Below are 15,714 nucleotides of genomic sequence, written 5' to 3' on the forward strand. Positions count from 1 at the left end.
TTTGAACCAGTGATCCCACTTCTGGAAATATATCTGAAGGAACACAAAACACTTATTTGAAAGAACATAAGCACCCTTATATTCATTGTAGCATTATTTACAATTGCCAAGGTCTGGAAGCAGCCCAAGTGTACATCAGTAGACGAGTGGATAAAACAACTATTGAACATTTACACAACAGAATATTACTCAGCCATAAATAAGAAGAAAGTTTCTCCCTTTGTGAAAATATGGATGGACCTGGAGAACATTATGCTAAGTGAAATAAACCAGACAGACAATGACCAATACCATTTGATTTCACTCATATGTGGAATCTAATGAGCAAACTGAACTAACAAGGAAAATGGGAACAGACTCATAGATGAAGAGCAGGATGACAGCTAGTGGCAGGGAGAGGTGGAGGGATTGAGCAAAAGGGAGAAAGGACTCATGGGCATGGACAATAGTGTAGTGAATGGTGGGGGTATGGAGTATAAAGGGAATATATGGAAATGGGAAAAATACAGTCAAGATTAAATCAAAAAAATAAAATAATAAAATGTGTAGATCTGAAAAAAACAAAATTGAAGATAAATAGCATAAATATACTAGGCATATAAAAAAAGAACACCCCTCTTTGGCTCATCTGAAACTGCCAGGTCCTAAGTGCATAGAGGGTATGTGGATACAGTTGCTCTTGATGCTCTTCTTCCTCACACAGGTGGTGAGAGCAGGCACTGACATTCATGAGCATTTTTAACTTCAGAGTTCTTTGTACCTTTATTCGGTTAATAAAATAGGCTCTGTTGAAAAAAAACACTCTTGGGGCCTATGTGCAAGTAGAAAAGGGAACCCATGAAGAACTGGGGAGTGATGTGCTACCCTAGGGCGTGAGGGTAAGAAATGTTTCGGAGATTGTAATATCCTGAGCCATGTTTTTAAACCTCAGCCAGGAGACAGCATTCACTGTGAATTCCCTCCGCCAGGCAAATCTGATTGAGAGCTTTCTGAATGCTTTGGCTGTCTTGTCCTGTGGTCAGGACGACCCCTACAGGTAAGGGATGGCTCCGAAGAGAATTTGCAACTTGATTAGCTGTATGCACTCAAATGTCCATCTGAGGAAGTTACTCCAGCATGAGCCTGCGGGAAATATTCCATCACAGTTAACAGCACCCGGATGGGAGATGGGAGTGTCTGAGAAAAGGTTGGGTAGCTATTTTTACTGTCTAATTCATAATTAACACAAGCCCAAGAGAAAATCCCTTTGTCCCAGATGTTTCTGAGGAGCACAGCTACCTCTGAGTAGCCAGGGTTGGCAGGACTAATAAATATATCCTGAGGCCATCTGGTGGTGAGAAATGAAACTGGAGAGGGCCCTGGAAGTCTGGCAGTCTTTTTTTAAATTTATTTTTATTTTTATTGTTCAAGTTGAGAATCACAAATTCAAAAGAGTAACTCAGGTCAAACGATGGTTCTCTGTTGATCCGTTCAGTGGCTAATCAAGCAGCAACCTCAGGCAGGGACTTTGAGAACAACTGATCACAAGCTCAAGGGCCCACTACACCTATCTTGTAGAAGAGTGCCCATACTTGCTGTGGGAGGGTTGTGAGGGCCAGGAGGTATAAATACCACAGGAACTTGAATGATGTAAGGTCATAGTGTTCTCACTGTCTTCTGGTAGTCTTAAACCAGAGTGTAAGTTGAGAGAAAGGCCAGGGTCTTGAGATCATAGCCCTCTTGTTTACAGCAAGCTAACAAAGAGATACTGGGAGCTTAGTGTGCTTTCCTGAGATAAACAGTGGTGTTTCCAAATGCCTGTCAATTAGAGAGAAAGATGCGTTACTCACATTATTCCTGAACCTTCTGGAAATATTGGTTATGAAAGAATGGCAAAGGAATAGCTATCTCCAAACTACAAGTTTCCTCCCCCTCCCCCTGACTGAAGCTCTTCTTTTTTTGTTCTTTCTGTATCCCTAGTGTTAGTAGATTGCACTTACATCCACAGGTGACCCATTTCGATTGCTCTAATCAGAAACCTGATAGCCAGCTGAGACTCTTCCTTATTCTCTGTCCCCACATTCAACACATCACCAAGTCCTATTGATTTAACTTCAGTAATAACTGCCCATCCCATGTGTTGTGAGAATTACAAAGGTTAACATACAGCAAGCACCTGTAACAGGGCTGGAATGTTGTTAGCATTATATTAGTGATATTATCATTATTATAGTTTTAAATGTGTCCACCTTTCTCTACCATACTGCCCTCTTGGAGAGAGACAAAAATGTAAACGGATAATAGCAATGCAGGGTAAAAAGTGCTATTATTGAAGTAGCCCAGACAGAGGAAGACAAAGAAGGTCACCCAAACCCAGATTTCAGGGTAGGGGAAGAGGAAGGAGAAGGGACATCTCTGTAGTTGAGTACTGAAAGAAAAGTCTAGGACAATGGGGTTGTGGTGGAGTAGGGGGTGTTGCTAAGAGCCTTCTAGATAGAAGGAACACCATGAAGTAAGATATACAAGATTTTTTAAAGGATATGTTAGATTTTCAGAATTATAAGCCATTTTTTCTGCTTGGGTCTATATTATTAGCCAAGGTAGGGGCCAGATCACCAAGAGTCATATATACCACTCACTGGTTTTTAGATTTAATCCTGTAGACAATGGATTTAAGCACAGAAATGGTATCACATTTCTGGTTTTAAGAAATCACTCAAGTAGCACTGTGGAGAATGGGTTGGAAGAAGGCAAGACCGGTTTGGCCAGTTTGAAACCAGCAAGAGATTGTGTGTGTGTGTGTGCATGTGTGTGTGTTTATTTCTGTTTGATTTTTTAAAGTAATTTTCCTTTTTTAATTTTTATTATTTTTATATCTCAATTCCTTTTGCTTCTCTTTCCTTCTTTCTTATGTTATTCCTTCTTCCTTTCTTTCCAATTTTATCTCTTCTACCTTCCTTAGTCTGTTTTTTTTGAAATACCCACAAATGACACAAAAAAACAAGAAACTGTGAAAATACCAGAGTTGGACCCCAAGAGGAAGAATCTCAACAGCTGAGACAGAGAGACAAGTTTCACTTTGCTATTACAGAGAACCTGCAAGATATGGCATATTTGTATTATTATTTTTCATTATTCTGACATCTTTTTGAATAATATTTTAAATTTTTTTATTTATCTTTAGGGAGGAAGGGAAGGAGAGAAATATCAATGTATGGTTGCCTCTCATGAGTCCCCTGCTGGGAACTGGCCTGCAACCCAGGCATGTGCCCTGACTGGGAATCGAACCATAATCGTGCAGTTTGCAGGCCAGAGCTCAATCCACTGAGCTATACCAGCCAGGGCTAAATAATATTTTTGTATTCCTCTTCTTTATGTTTAGTCTTCTTTGCTTGGCTGGTTATATTGTATCATTTGACAGGTTTCCCCTGTTTTCTCATTCATAGTTTATTGGTAATTTATTGTGCTTCACCTGTGTACCATCACTACTAAAGGTCGGATACTCCCTATTCTTGATATCTAGATCTCATAGATTCTATCATATGCTTGTTGCTGTAATATTATTATAAATAATAGCTGTTCCATACTATCGTAAATACTACACAACAGCCCTCCCAGATCTCAGCCAACTTCACAGTTTCCTTAACTATATTACTGTAGTGGTTAACTCTATCCTCTCACACACTACACCTATTTACTACCTTTTATTCTCACCTTACCTCATATCTGACCTCCCACAACCTCACTGCTTTTTATATCCAACTCACAATCCATTCGTTTACAACAAGAGACTTATTTACTTTCTATCCTTTCTAAAAAGTGATTGGTTGGGTGGAATATAACAGTTAACACTACACATAAATAAAGGATCACCTATCTCTTCCTTACTATGCTACAGTAAATAGCATAGAATACTCTCTTCCTGTCTTAAACCACTCTGCCTTACCCATACAACTGATCACAAAAAAACAGTAGGTGAAATCGGTGAACACCAGGATACCCAAAGGAGACTGCACCAATGAATCTCACAGGTATTCTACCACAGAAGTTTACACTATAAATGCAGGGAGTAAGAGCAGATCAATTTAAAAAGATGAGGCAAACAAGAAGAGTCACACAAACAATGGAAAGACAAATAAAAAATCACCAAATGAAAAGAAAGGAGGAAGCTTCAGAAAGAATGCTACATGAAATAGAGTCAACTCAACTGTCAGATATTGAATTCAAAGCAATGGTTATCAGGAAGCTCCATGAGCTGACAGCAAATTACCAGAAACTACAGGAAAACTACAATGAACTCACCACAAACCATACCAACATGAAAAAGGAAATAGAAACTCCTAACAACAAGGACCAAGAGGAAATGAATAATACAATTTCTGAACTGAAGAACACAGTGGAGGGAATCAAAAGCAGGATTGATGAAGCAGAAGATCAGATCAGCAAGCTGGAAGACAAAGTAGAAAAAGAGTGAGAAAAAGAGCACACTTAGAAAGAGCGAGAAAAGGAAAAGAGGCTCAGAAAGAATGAAGATGGATTGAGAAATACAACACAATTTAAACGTAACAATATCCAAACAATAGGCATACCAGCAGGAGAAGAGAAGCAAGGGATAGAAAACTTATTTGAAAAAGTAATGATGGCAAACTGCCCAAATTTGATGAGAGAAAAAGTCACACACATCCAGGAAACACAAAGAATCCCAATCAAGAGGAACCCAAAGGGGCCTGTTTCAACAAACATCATAATTAAAATGCAAAATTCCAAGACAAAGAGAGAAACTGAAAGGCAGCAAGGGAGAAAAAGGAAGTAACATACAAGGGAGCCCCAATAAGGTATACACCTTATTTCTCAATGGAAACACTCTAAGCCAGAAGAGAATGGCAAAAAATATTCCAAGTAATGAAAACCAGAGGAATACAACCAAGGCTACTTTACCCAGCCAGGCTCTCAATCAAGATAGAAAATCAAATAAGGAGCTTCCAAGGCAAAACAAGGGAAAAAGAATACACCTCCACCAAACCAGCTCTGCAAGGGCTAAAGTGACTGCTTTAAGGATAGAAAGGAAAGGAGAGAGAGAGACAGAGAAAAAGACCCACAGGTACAAAAATGACAATGAATAAGTACCTATCAATAATAACCTTAAACATAAATGGATTAAATGCTTCAATCAAAAGACATAAAATAGCTGAATGGATAAGAAAGCATGACCCACACATATGCTGCCTACAAGAGACACACCTCAGGACAAAAGATCAACACAGATTGAAAGTGAAGTGCTGGAGATAAATTTTCAAGCAAACAAGCAGGAAAAAAGGGAGGGTAGCAATAATCATATCGGACAAAATAAACTTCAAAAAAAAAGGGCCATTAAGAAAGACCCAGGAGGTCACTTTATAATACTCCAGGGAAGAATCCACCAAGAACACATGAACATTGTAAATATATATGCACTCTATGTAGGAGCACCCAAATATATACAGAAAATCTTAGAGGACTTCGAGAAAGATATTGACAGCAACACAATTATAGTAGGGGATTTTAACACAGCACTGTCAAAAATAAACAAATTTTCCAAACAAAATATCAATGAAGATATTGTGGCATTGAACAATGCCCTAGATGAAATGGACTAAACTGACATATATAGAGAGCCTTCCATCCCAAAGAAGCTAAATACACATTCTTTTCAAATGCACATGGAACATTTTCAAAGATAGGTCACATGATAGGACACAAAACAAGCCTCAACAAATTCAAGAAAATTGAAATTATATCAAGCATTTTCTCTGAAGACGATAGACTGAAACGAGAAACCAACTTGAAGGAAAAATCTCAAAAATACACAAAGTGATGGACATTGAATAGCATGCTATTAGACCATGAATGGGTCACGAATGAAATTAGGGAAGAAATCAAAACATTTCTGGAAACAAATGAAAATGAAATGACAAGTCAAAATTCATGGGACACAATGAAGGCAGTCCTGAGAGGGAAGTTAATAGTGATACCAGCCTACCTAAAAAAGACAGAAACATTTCAAACAAACAACCTAATCTACACCTACAAGAACTCGATGAACAACAACAAAGACAGCCCAGCGCTAGTAGAAGGAAGGAAATAACCAAGATCAGAGAAGAATTAAATGACATAGAGATAAAAAGCATCATGGATGGAACTGGAAAGCATTATGCTGAGTGAAATAAGCCAGGTGTTGAAGGACAAATACCATATGATCTCACCTTTAACAGGAAGCTAAACAACAAAACAAACAAGCAAGCAAAATATAACCAAAGACACTGAAATAGAGAACAGGCTGACAGTGACCAGAGTGGAGAGGGGAGGGAATTTCAGGGGAAATAAGGGAGGGATTTAGAGGAACCTATATAAAGGATACATGGACAACAACTGAGAAGGATGGAAATGGAAGGGAGGGGGGAGGACGGGTGGTGGGATGGAATGGGAGTAATAGACAGGAAACTGTACTTGAAAAATAATTAAATAAAAAATTGGAGAAAAAAAAAACACAAATCTAAGGATCAATGAATCCAGGACTGATTCTTTGAAAAGATAAACAAAATTGACAAGCCTTTAAGCAGGCTCATCAAGAAAAAAAGAGAGAGGACCCAAATAAATGTAATCAGAAATGAAAGAGGAGAGATTACAACTGATAGGTACCACAGAAATACAAAGGATTGTAAGAAATTACTATGAAGAACTGTATGCCAAGAAATTTAAAAACCTAGGTAAAATGGACATCTTTCTAGAAAAATATAATCTACCAAAACTCAGTGAAGAAGCAGAAAGCCTTAACACACCAATTACAGCAGAAGAAATTGAAGCAGTAATTAAAAAACTTCTGACACACAAAAGCCCTGGACCAGATGGTTTCACAGGAGAATTCTACAAAGCATTTAAGGAAGAGCCTACCCCTATCCTTCACACACTATTCCAAAAAATTCAAAATGATGGACGATCCTCAAAGTTTTTTTATGAAGCCAACATCATCCTAATCCCAAAATCAGATAAAGACAAAACAAAGAAAGAGAACTCCAGGCCAATATTTTCGATGAACATAAGTGCTAAAATCCTCAACAAAATACTGGCAAACCACATCCAACAATGCATTAAAAAGATCATACACCATGACCAAGTGGGATTCATCCCAGGGATGCAAGGATGTCTCAACATTCACAAATCAATAAATGTAATACACCATATAAACTAAAGCAAAGGCAAAAATCACATGATCATATCAATAGATACAGAAAAGCATTTGATAAGGTACAACACCCATTTATGATAAAAAAACACTCAGCAAAGTGGGAATGGGGGAGCATTCCCCAAATATAGTAAAGGCCATATTTGAGAGACCTACAGCCGACATCATACTCAATGGGCAAAAACTAAAATCTTTTCTACTAATATCAGGAACAAGACAAGGTTGTCCACTTTCACCACTTCTATTCAATATAGTATTGGAAGCCCTAGCCACAGCAATCAGACAAGAAAAGAAAATAAAAGGCATCCAAATTGGAAAGAAGGAAACAAAATTGTCATTTTTTGTAGATGACATGATAGTGTACATAGAAAATCCTATAAACTCCACCAAAAACCTGCTCAACCTAATAAATGAATTCAGCAAAACAGCAAGATAAATAGTCAATATCCAGAAATCAAAGGCATTTTTGTATACCAACAATGAAACAGCAGAAGCAAAAATCAAGAAAAAAATCTTATTTGATATAGCAAAAATAAAAATAAAATATCTGGGAATAAACCTAACCAAGGGGGTAAAAGACCTGTACGCAGAAAACTACACAACACTGAAGAAAGAAATCAAGGAAGACACGAACAAATGGAAACATACGGTGTTTGTGGATCAGAATAATTAACATCATCAAAATGTCCATACTACCCAAAGCAATTTACAGATTCAAAGCAATACTTATTAAAGTACCAATGGCATATTTCACAGACATAGAACAAACACTTCAGAAATGTATATGGAACTATAAATGACCCTGAATAGCTGCTTCAATTTTCAGAAAGAAGAGCAAAGTAGGAGGGATCACAATACCTGATGCCAAACTGTATTACAGGGCCACTGTAATCAAAACAGGATGGTACTGGCATAAAAACAGGCACATAGACCAATGGAACAGAACAGAGAGCCCAGAAATAATACCCAAGTCTCTATGATCAATTCATATTTGACAAAGGAGACAGCAATATAAAACAGAGTAACAGTAGCCTCTTCAACAAATTTTGTTCGGAGAACTGGACAGCAACATGGAAAAAAATGAAATTTGAGCACCAACTTATACCATACACCAAAATAAATTCAAGGTGGATAAAAGACTTAAATATAAGCTATAACACCATTAAAGTCCTAGAGGAGAACATTGGCAGGAAAGTCTCAGATATTTCATGCAGCAGCATTTTTACTTATATGTCCCCCAGAGCAAGGGACATGAAGGGAACAATAAACAATTGGGATATCATCAAAATAAAAGGTTTCTGCACAGCTAAAGAAAACAGTATTAAAATAAAAGAGAACCAACTGCGTGGGAAAACATATTTGCCAATGATACCTCAGATAAAGGTTTAATCTCCAAAATAATAAAGAACTTACACAACTCTACCCTAAAAAGGCAAGCAACTCAGTTTAAAAAATGGTCAAAGGACTTGAACAGATACTTCTCCAAGGAGGACATACAGAGAATTCAGAGACACATGAAAAGATGCTCAATATCACTAGCTATCAGAGAGATGCAAATTAAAACCACAATGAGATGCCACTTCACACCAGTCTGAATGGCCATCATAAACAAAGCAACAAACAACAAGTGTTGGAGAGGTTGTAGAGAAGAGGGAACTGTAGTGCACTCTTGGTGGGATTGCAGACTGGTACAACCAGTATGGAAAACAGTACGGAATTTTCTAAGAAAACTAAAACTGAATCTGCCTTCTGACCCAGCAATTCCACTGCTAGGATTATATCCTAAGAACCCTAAAGCACCAATCTAAGATAACCTATGCACCCCAATGTTCATAGCAGCACAATTTAAAATAGCCAAATGTTGGAAGCATCCTCAGTGCCCATCAGTAAATGAATGGATCAAAAAACAATGGTACATTTACACAATGGAATTCTATTCAGCAGAAAGGAAGAAGGAGCTCCTACCCTTTGAGACAGCATGGATATAACTGGAAAGCATTATGCTAATCAAAATAAGCCACGTGGTGAAAGACAAATACCATATGATCTCACCTTTAACGGGAACCTAAACAACAAAACAATTAAACAAGCAAAATATAACTGAAGACACTGAAATACAGAACAAACTGACAGTTTCCAGAGGGGAGAGGGGTGGGAATTTCAGGGGAAAGGGGGAAGAGTTTACAGGAACAAGTATAAAAGACACATGGGCAAAAACTAAAGGTCAAAACTAATGGGCAAAAACTAAAACTAAAGGACGGTGGGGGGGGTGGACAAAGACTAGGAGGGCTGGGTTGGTTGGCTGGGATGGGAGTAAAAGACAGAAAACTGTACTTGAAAAACAATTAAAAATAAATTTTTAAAAAAGGCAGAGGAAAAAATAAATAAAATTCAAAACAATTAAAAATAAATTTTAAGCTGAGAGAAAGGAAATCATACTGAAATTTTACATGAAAAGTCCAGAGAAACAGCAAAATACAGGAGACAGTGGTATTTTATGATCCGAGGAAGATAAAACTTGGAGAATGAAAAGTGTCTATCACAACCTACACTCTGCTGAGTTTCCATGTAAAGATAGAAAGGAGTCTGTCCATTGGATTTGGATTCAGAGAGTAAGGATGCAAGTTGAAGAGCCACAATAAGTCAAAACTGAATAGGAATAAGTGAAGCAGAGTCAGCAAATGTAGAGGATTCTTTCAAGATTATGCAGGGAAAGCCTTTCTCCATCTGACCCTTCCCTTTCTGTATACCTGTACCTCCCACCATTCTCACCTGATGCTACAGTAAATTTCTCATAGTTCTACAGAAATATATCACATAGTCTATTAAGCATAGGACTTGAAAAGTGCCATTTATTCTGCCTTGAATCTCCTCCTCCCATACTCCACTTCTGAATTCTCCTGATGAACTTCACCTCCAAGAGCCAGTTGAAGTGATCCCTACTCTGTGCAGCCTTAGTTAACACCCCTAGGTTGAATTCATTGTTTTTCCACCTGTGCCTCATACTTATATTCATTAGGGAAGAGTCACTCTGATTTATACACTATCCCTATTTCTGTTGTATATTGTGACAAGAATACTGATATTCTTGATGTCTCTGTATTTATAGGACCTCATACTTTCAACCACAAGGAGCTGGAAACACTGAGGGCAACTCTCTATGTAGAACACAGCCCACTGGATTGGAAATTCTTAAATATCCTATTCACGGCTCTAATGGCTAGCAAAGTTCCCAACACAGAGTAGTTACATGTTTGTGAAATGAATTAATAAACATTAAAGTTGATCTAAGGTCAAGAATAGCCACATGACATAATAAGACAAATTAATTGCTTGGGGTGATGGTAATGAGAACAATCCTTAATAAATTTTTATCATTTTTAATCCTCACCTGAGGACATGCTTATTGATTTTAGAGATGGGGCAAGAGAGGAAGCGAGAGGGGGTGGGCAGGGAAACATCAATGTGAGAGAGAAATACTGATTGGTTGCAGTTCATACAACTGGGGGAAAAACTGCAACCTAGGCATGTGCCCTGACCAGGAATCAAACCAGTGACCTTTCGGTTTACAGGATGATACTCCAACCAACTGAGCCACACTGGCCATGGCCTCACTAAATTTTCAGTTTTGACCAAAGATAAAAGTAATGGCATGGCTCTCTCTAGGGCTGATAATCAGCATTGGTGTGTACTGGTCAAGCTGAGCTTGGTCGTTTATTGACAGAAACAACCTGCTTACACCAAATATGTTAGTTATTATCTTGACTCTCACCATTAATTTTATGAGAAAGCCTGACTTCTCAAGAGACCAGTCAAGGGCATACCTCCTGAAACTTAAATACCTACCACAATAGAATGCCACATTTATAAACAGGTGAAGGCTGGTTAAAAGTAGGGTCAAAAAAGAGTTGGGCAGGAAATGTTTCATGCTTGAAATGTTTCAGGAAAACAGCATGAGTCAGAGGCTGAGGAGTATGTAGGATGGAGAGGGAAAACTTTCAGCTTTGCTTGGAGGCGGGAGTGAAAATGTGGTTCTGAACTGCCATACATACAAAGGAGCTCAAATTTATTCCTAGACCTTTAAAAGTAATCCAGTCCAACGTCTCTCCTGCCAAATAGATTTGTTCATGTGGTATGTTGAAGGCACGAGGTTAAAATTCACCATGGATGGGGTGTAAGTTGTGAACTCAGCCTTCATAGAGCCCCAGCCTGGCACTGCAATCTGAGCTCTAGTCAACAGACACATCCTTCCCTTCCCACCTTCTCCTAATCCCAATCTTTTATGTGTCATGGCAAATTCTGGGAACCAAGGCACTCAAGGAATAGCTACTCCTTCTCTGGAGTAGCATGGAAGGGGCCCTTATATTTGGTCTGAATTGTAACAAGGATGTTGGTCTGTTTGATATCTCTGTTCTTATAGGACCTCACTCTTTCAACCATTTGGAGTGAGAAACAGTGAGAGGAAATACATATGAAAAATAAAGCTCTATTCACAGGAACCTGCCACCTCTTCTCCCCTAAACACACCTAGTTTGATGGGTTCTCTCCCTGAAGTGCTACATTTAAGCCAGACATTAACATTCAGATAACAAAGGCTAAGATAATTACTGAGTTCTTGTTATGTATCAAAGACTAGGTGAAACACTTTTCATGTATTATGTTATTTTAAAAACTTGATTTAAAAAACCTAAGCACACAATGACCTGGAAATTGTGGTACCATCCTCATTCCATTCAGTTTGGGCCTTTTGAGAGATGGCTATGCTGCAGGAGCCTGAAGTCATTGTGGATGGCGGCCAGTGAAAACTGAGCAAAAATGAACTAAAGAGACGCCTGAAAGCTAAAAAGAAAGTAGCAGAGAAGGAGGCCAAGCAGAAGGAGCTCAGTGAGACACAACTAAGTCAAGCCAATGCTGCTGCCACCGACCATACCACTGAGAATGATGTTGGTGCCAAGGAGGAGGGCCTGGATCCAAACCAACACAACAAGATCCTCAGCCAAGCAATCCACTGACTAAAGGTCAATGGGGAAGACCCATACCCACACAAGTTCCATGTAGACATCTTGCTGACTAATTTCATCCAAGAATACAGTCACCTGCAGCCTGGGGACCACCTGAATGACATTACCTTAAAGATGACAGGTAGGATCCATGCCAAAAGAGCATCTGAGGGAAGACTCATCTTCTCTGACCTTCGAGGAGAGGGGGTCGAGTTGCAAGTCATGGCCAATTCCAGGCATTATAAATCAGAAGAAGAATTTGCTTGTATCAATAACAAACTTCATCAGGGAGACATAATTTGAATTCAGGAGAATCCTGGGAATACTAGGGAGTGGAACTGAGCATCTTTCCCTATGAGATCACACTGCTGTCTGCTTGCTTGCATGTGTTACCTCATCTTTGCTTTGGCCTCAAAGAAAAGGAAACAGTATTATCAGAGATACTTGGACTTGATCCTGAATGACTTTGTAAGGCACAAATTTATCATCTGCTCTAAGATCACCATATATAAAAGAATTTTCTTGAATGAATTGGAATTCCTAAAGATTGAAACTCCCATGAACATCCTCTAAGGAGCTATGGCCACACCTTTTATCACTTACCACAATGAGCTGGATATGAATTTATTTGTGAGAATTGCTCCAGAACTCTACCATAAGATGCTGGTGGTTGGTGGCATTGACTAGGTTTATGAAACTGGATGCCAATTCCAGAATGAAGGAATTGATATAAATCACAATCCTGAGTTCACCACTTGTGAGTTCTACATGGCCTACACAGACTATCACAATCTCATGGAAATCACAGAAAAGATGGTTTCAAGGATGGTAAAGCACATTACAGGTAGTTACGAGGTCACCTACCATCTGGATAGCCCAGAGGGCCAAGCCTACAAGGTCGACTTTACCCCACCCTTCTGGAAAATCAGCATGGTAGAAGAGCTTGAGAAATCCCTAAGGATAAAGCTGCCAGAAGCCAACCACTTCAAAACTGAAGAAACTCACAAAATTCTTGTTGATACCTGTGTGGAAAAAGGTGTTGAATGCCCTCCTGCGGCTTGATCAAGCCTGGGACCAGAGCTAGGCTTGTGGATATGCTTTCTGGGGAGTTCCTGGAAGTGATGCATCAATCATATGTTCAACTGTGATCACCTGAAGATAACAAGCCCTTTGGCCAAATGAAACTGCTCTAAAGAGAATCTGACTGAGCCTTTCAGCTTTTTGTCAAGAAGGAAATATGCAATGGCTATACTGAGCTGAATGACCCCATTAACAGCAGCAGCTTTTCAAAGAACAAGCCAAGGCCAAGGCCACTGGTGATGATGAAGCTATGCTCTTAGACAAAAACTTCTGCACTGCCCTTGGAATAAAAGCTGTGCCCCACAGCTGGTTGGGGCATGGGCCTTGATCAAGTCGCCATATTTCTCACAGAATCCAATAACACCAAGGAAGTACTTCTGTTTCCTGCCATGAAACCTGAAGACAAGGAAAAAATGTAGCAACTGCTGATACATTGGAAGGCACAACAACTGGCACTTCTGTCCAGAAAATGATAACTGAAAGTCACATAACTCAGGCATATTTGTACTTCTGCAAAAGATCAAGGACTAGAAGGGAATTCTCATATGTTGCTATTCATTTGACTATCACAGTTCAGTCACTAGAGAGAGAAAAGGAATTAAGAGTCCCTCTTTTACTTCTTGTTACCAAATAAACCATTCATCTCCAAAAATAAAATAAAATAATATAATATAGTATAAATAACAAATTTAAAAACTAGGCACACACCTTTTAGGTATTATTATCACCCTATGTACATACAGATGATGAAACTTGAGGCTCAGAAAAGGTAAGTAACTTGCTTGAGGGCGCACTGTGGTAGAATGGGGCATTGTCCCCCAGTTGATTGGGCACTGTAGTAGACAGCCTGCCGGCAGCCTCTGAACTATAAAGTCACCAAGACCAACATTATTATACCTTTTATGCTACTAAGAGTGAATTTGAATGACTCACTTATTGTTTAACAAAAATCTCTAAGTTCCCCATGAAAAAATTAATTAGACAATCGAGGCAACAGGTGGAGTAAATTCAGAGGAACAAATATAGATTTATTACCCAACTGGAAGGAATTTGCTGCTAGCATTCAAAACTAGCCTTGGGACAGCCCACTTAATGCCTCACTCAGGGTTCAGTGTTGCACAACTGGAAGGGGATCGTGATCACCAAATTACATTGTGTTCTAGTCTTTTAGAATGGAGGTCTTACGAGTACAACCTTCAACATGTTTGCTCTGACCCTCTGTTTCCTTGTCTGCAAAACAGAGGTAAATTTAATTTAATGCTTTGATGTAAGAGAATAAATGAGATACAATACTGACCTTTTGTTCTACTAAAAGGTAGCTGTTTGGAAAAAAGACTGCATTGGGAATCAGAAGGATTCTATCCCAAATCCATTTCTGCCACTGACTCACCATGTAACACTGAAGAATTTGTTCTCCCTTTCTAAATCTCTCTTTCCCCCTCTCAGCTGAACTAGAAAATCTGTAAGTCCCTTTCTTCTCTGAGGTCCACTTATCCTTGGATTCCATACTTCTTCTAAGTAGTAACTTTTCTAAACCTCCACACTACTAAACTGCTTTCTGAATTCATTCAATGTTCTGTAGCCTTTGCTTTTTCTTTAAATTCTTTTTTAAAGAGATTTTATTTATTTATTTATCTTTAGAGGGGAAGGAGAGAGGGAGAGAAACATCAATGTATGGTTGCCTTTCGTGCATCCCCTGTTGGGAGTTGGCCTGCAGGGAATCTGCCTGCAACCCAGGCATGTGCCCTGACTGGGAATTGAACTGCGATTCTCTGGTTTGCAGGCCTGTGCTCAATCCGCTGAGCTACGCCAGCCAGGGCCTGCTTTTTTAATTAGTGTTTCTTTTTTACTGGATTCCTCTAAGTGATTTGTACTTATTTCTATATTACAGATCTAGTTCCTGATAATTTAAAATATGTTCTAGAATCCTCTATCAAGTACCTACAATGTAAAGTGCTCTCCCACCAATGCTGGAGTGGTGCTACACAGAAAATCTGGGTTCCTAAAATCATTTGCTATCTTATTATCATTATTAACAAGTACACGTTGAGAACATGGTATGCACCAAGGCTGAAACTACAAAAAAGTGGAGGAACATAGGGCCTGGGCAAAAAAATCTCCCTAGGAAAAGCAACTATGTGTATCAGTAGGAAGACAGCAATAATGTCCACCAACATGGCTCATATGTAAGGCCAAACTTGTAAGCTCCATGCTTGCTTTTGCTCACTGTTGTATTTCCAGTGCCCTACATAATACTTAATATGTAATTGGTAACTAACAAATATTTGTTGATTAAGTAGTGAAAAAGAAGCATGGAACACAAATGAAATATTTTATATTATTGTTCTTTAAAAGGCTCTATTTTAGGCCTCATGCAGAAAGCATGTTTGGGAAACTTATCTAGTAGGTAAAATGTGTCTTCAAACTTCTAAT

At 38.8% G+C, this 15,714-nt stretch overlaps 1 protein-coding gene and 1 pseudogene across 1 annotated transcript in view; one reads left to right on the top strand and one right to left on the bottom strand.

Moving 5' to 3' along the window:
* GUCY2F (guanylate cyclase 2F, retinal) overlaps positions 1 to 1,712 on the bottom strand; it is a 76,562-nt gene extending 74,850 nt beyond the window's left edge. Inside the window, 4 exon segments of the mRNA XM_037041947.1 lie at positions 950 to 1,095; positions 1,097 to 1,311; positions 1,313 to 1,378; positions 1,410 to 1,712. Of these exon segments, the coding sequence (XP_036897842.1) occupies positions 950 to 1,095; positions 1,097 to 1,311; positions 1,313 to 1,378; positions 1,410 to 1,712 (730 nt within the window).
* Positions 1,713 to 11,955: 10,243 nt separating this feature from the next.
* On the top strand, positions 11,956 to 13,708 carry LOC118984185 (lysine--tRNA ligase-like; annotated as a pseudogene).
* The last annotated feature ends 2,006 nt before the right edge of the window (positions 13,709 to 15,714 follow it).

Source organism: Sturnira hondurensis, unplaced genomic scaffold (genome assembly GCF_014824575.4).
Source record: "Sturnira hondurensis isolate 20B ecotype Veracruz unplaced genomic scaffold, ASM1482457v3 Scaffold0003420, whole genome shotgun sequence".
Taxonomy (NCBI): Eukaryota; Metazoa; Chordata; class Mammalia; order Chiroptera; family Phyllostomidae; genus Sturnira; species Sturnira hondurensis.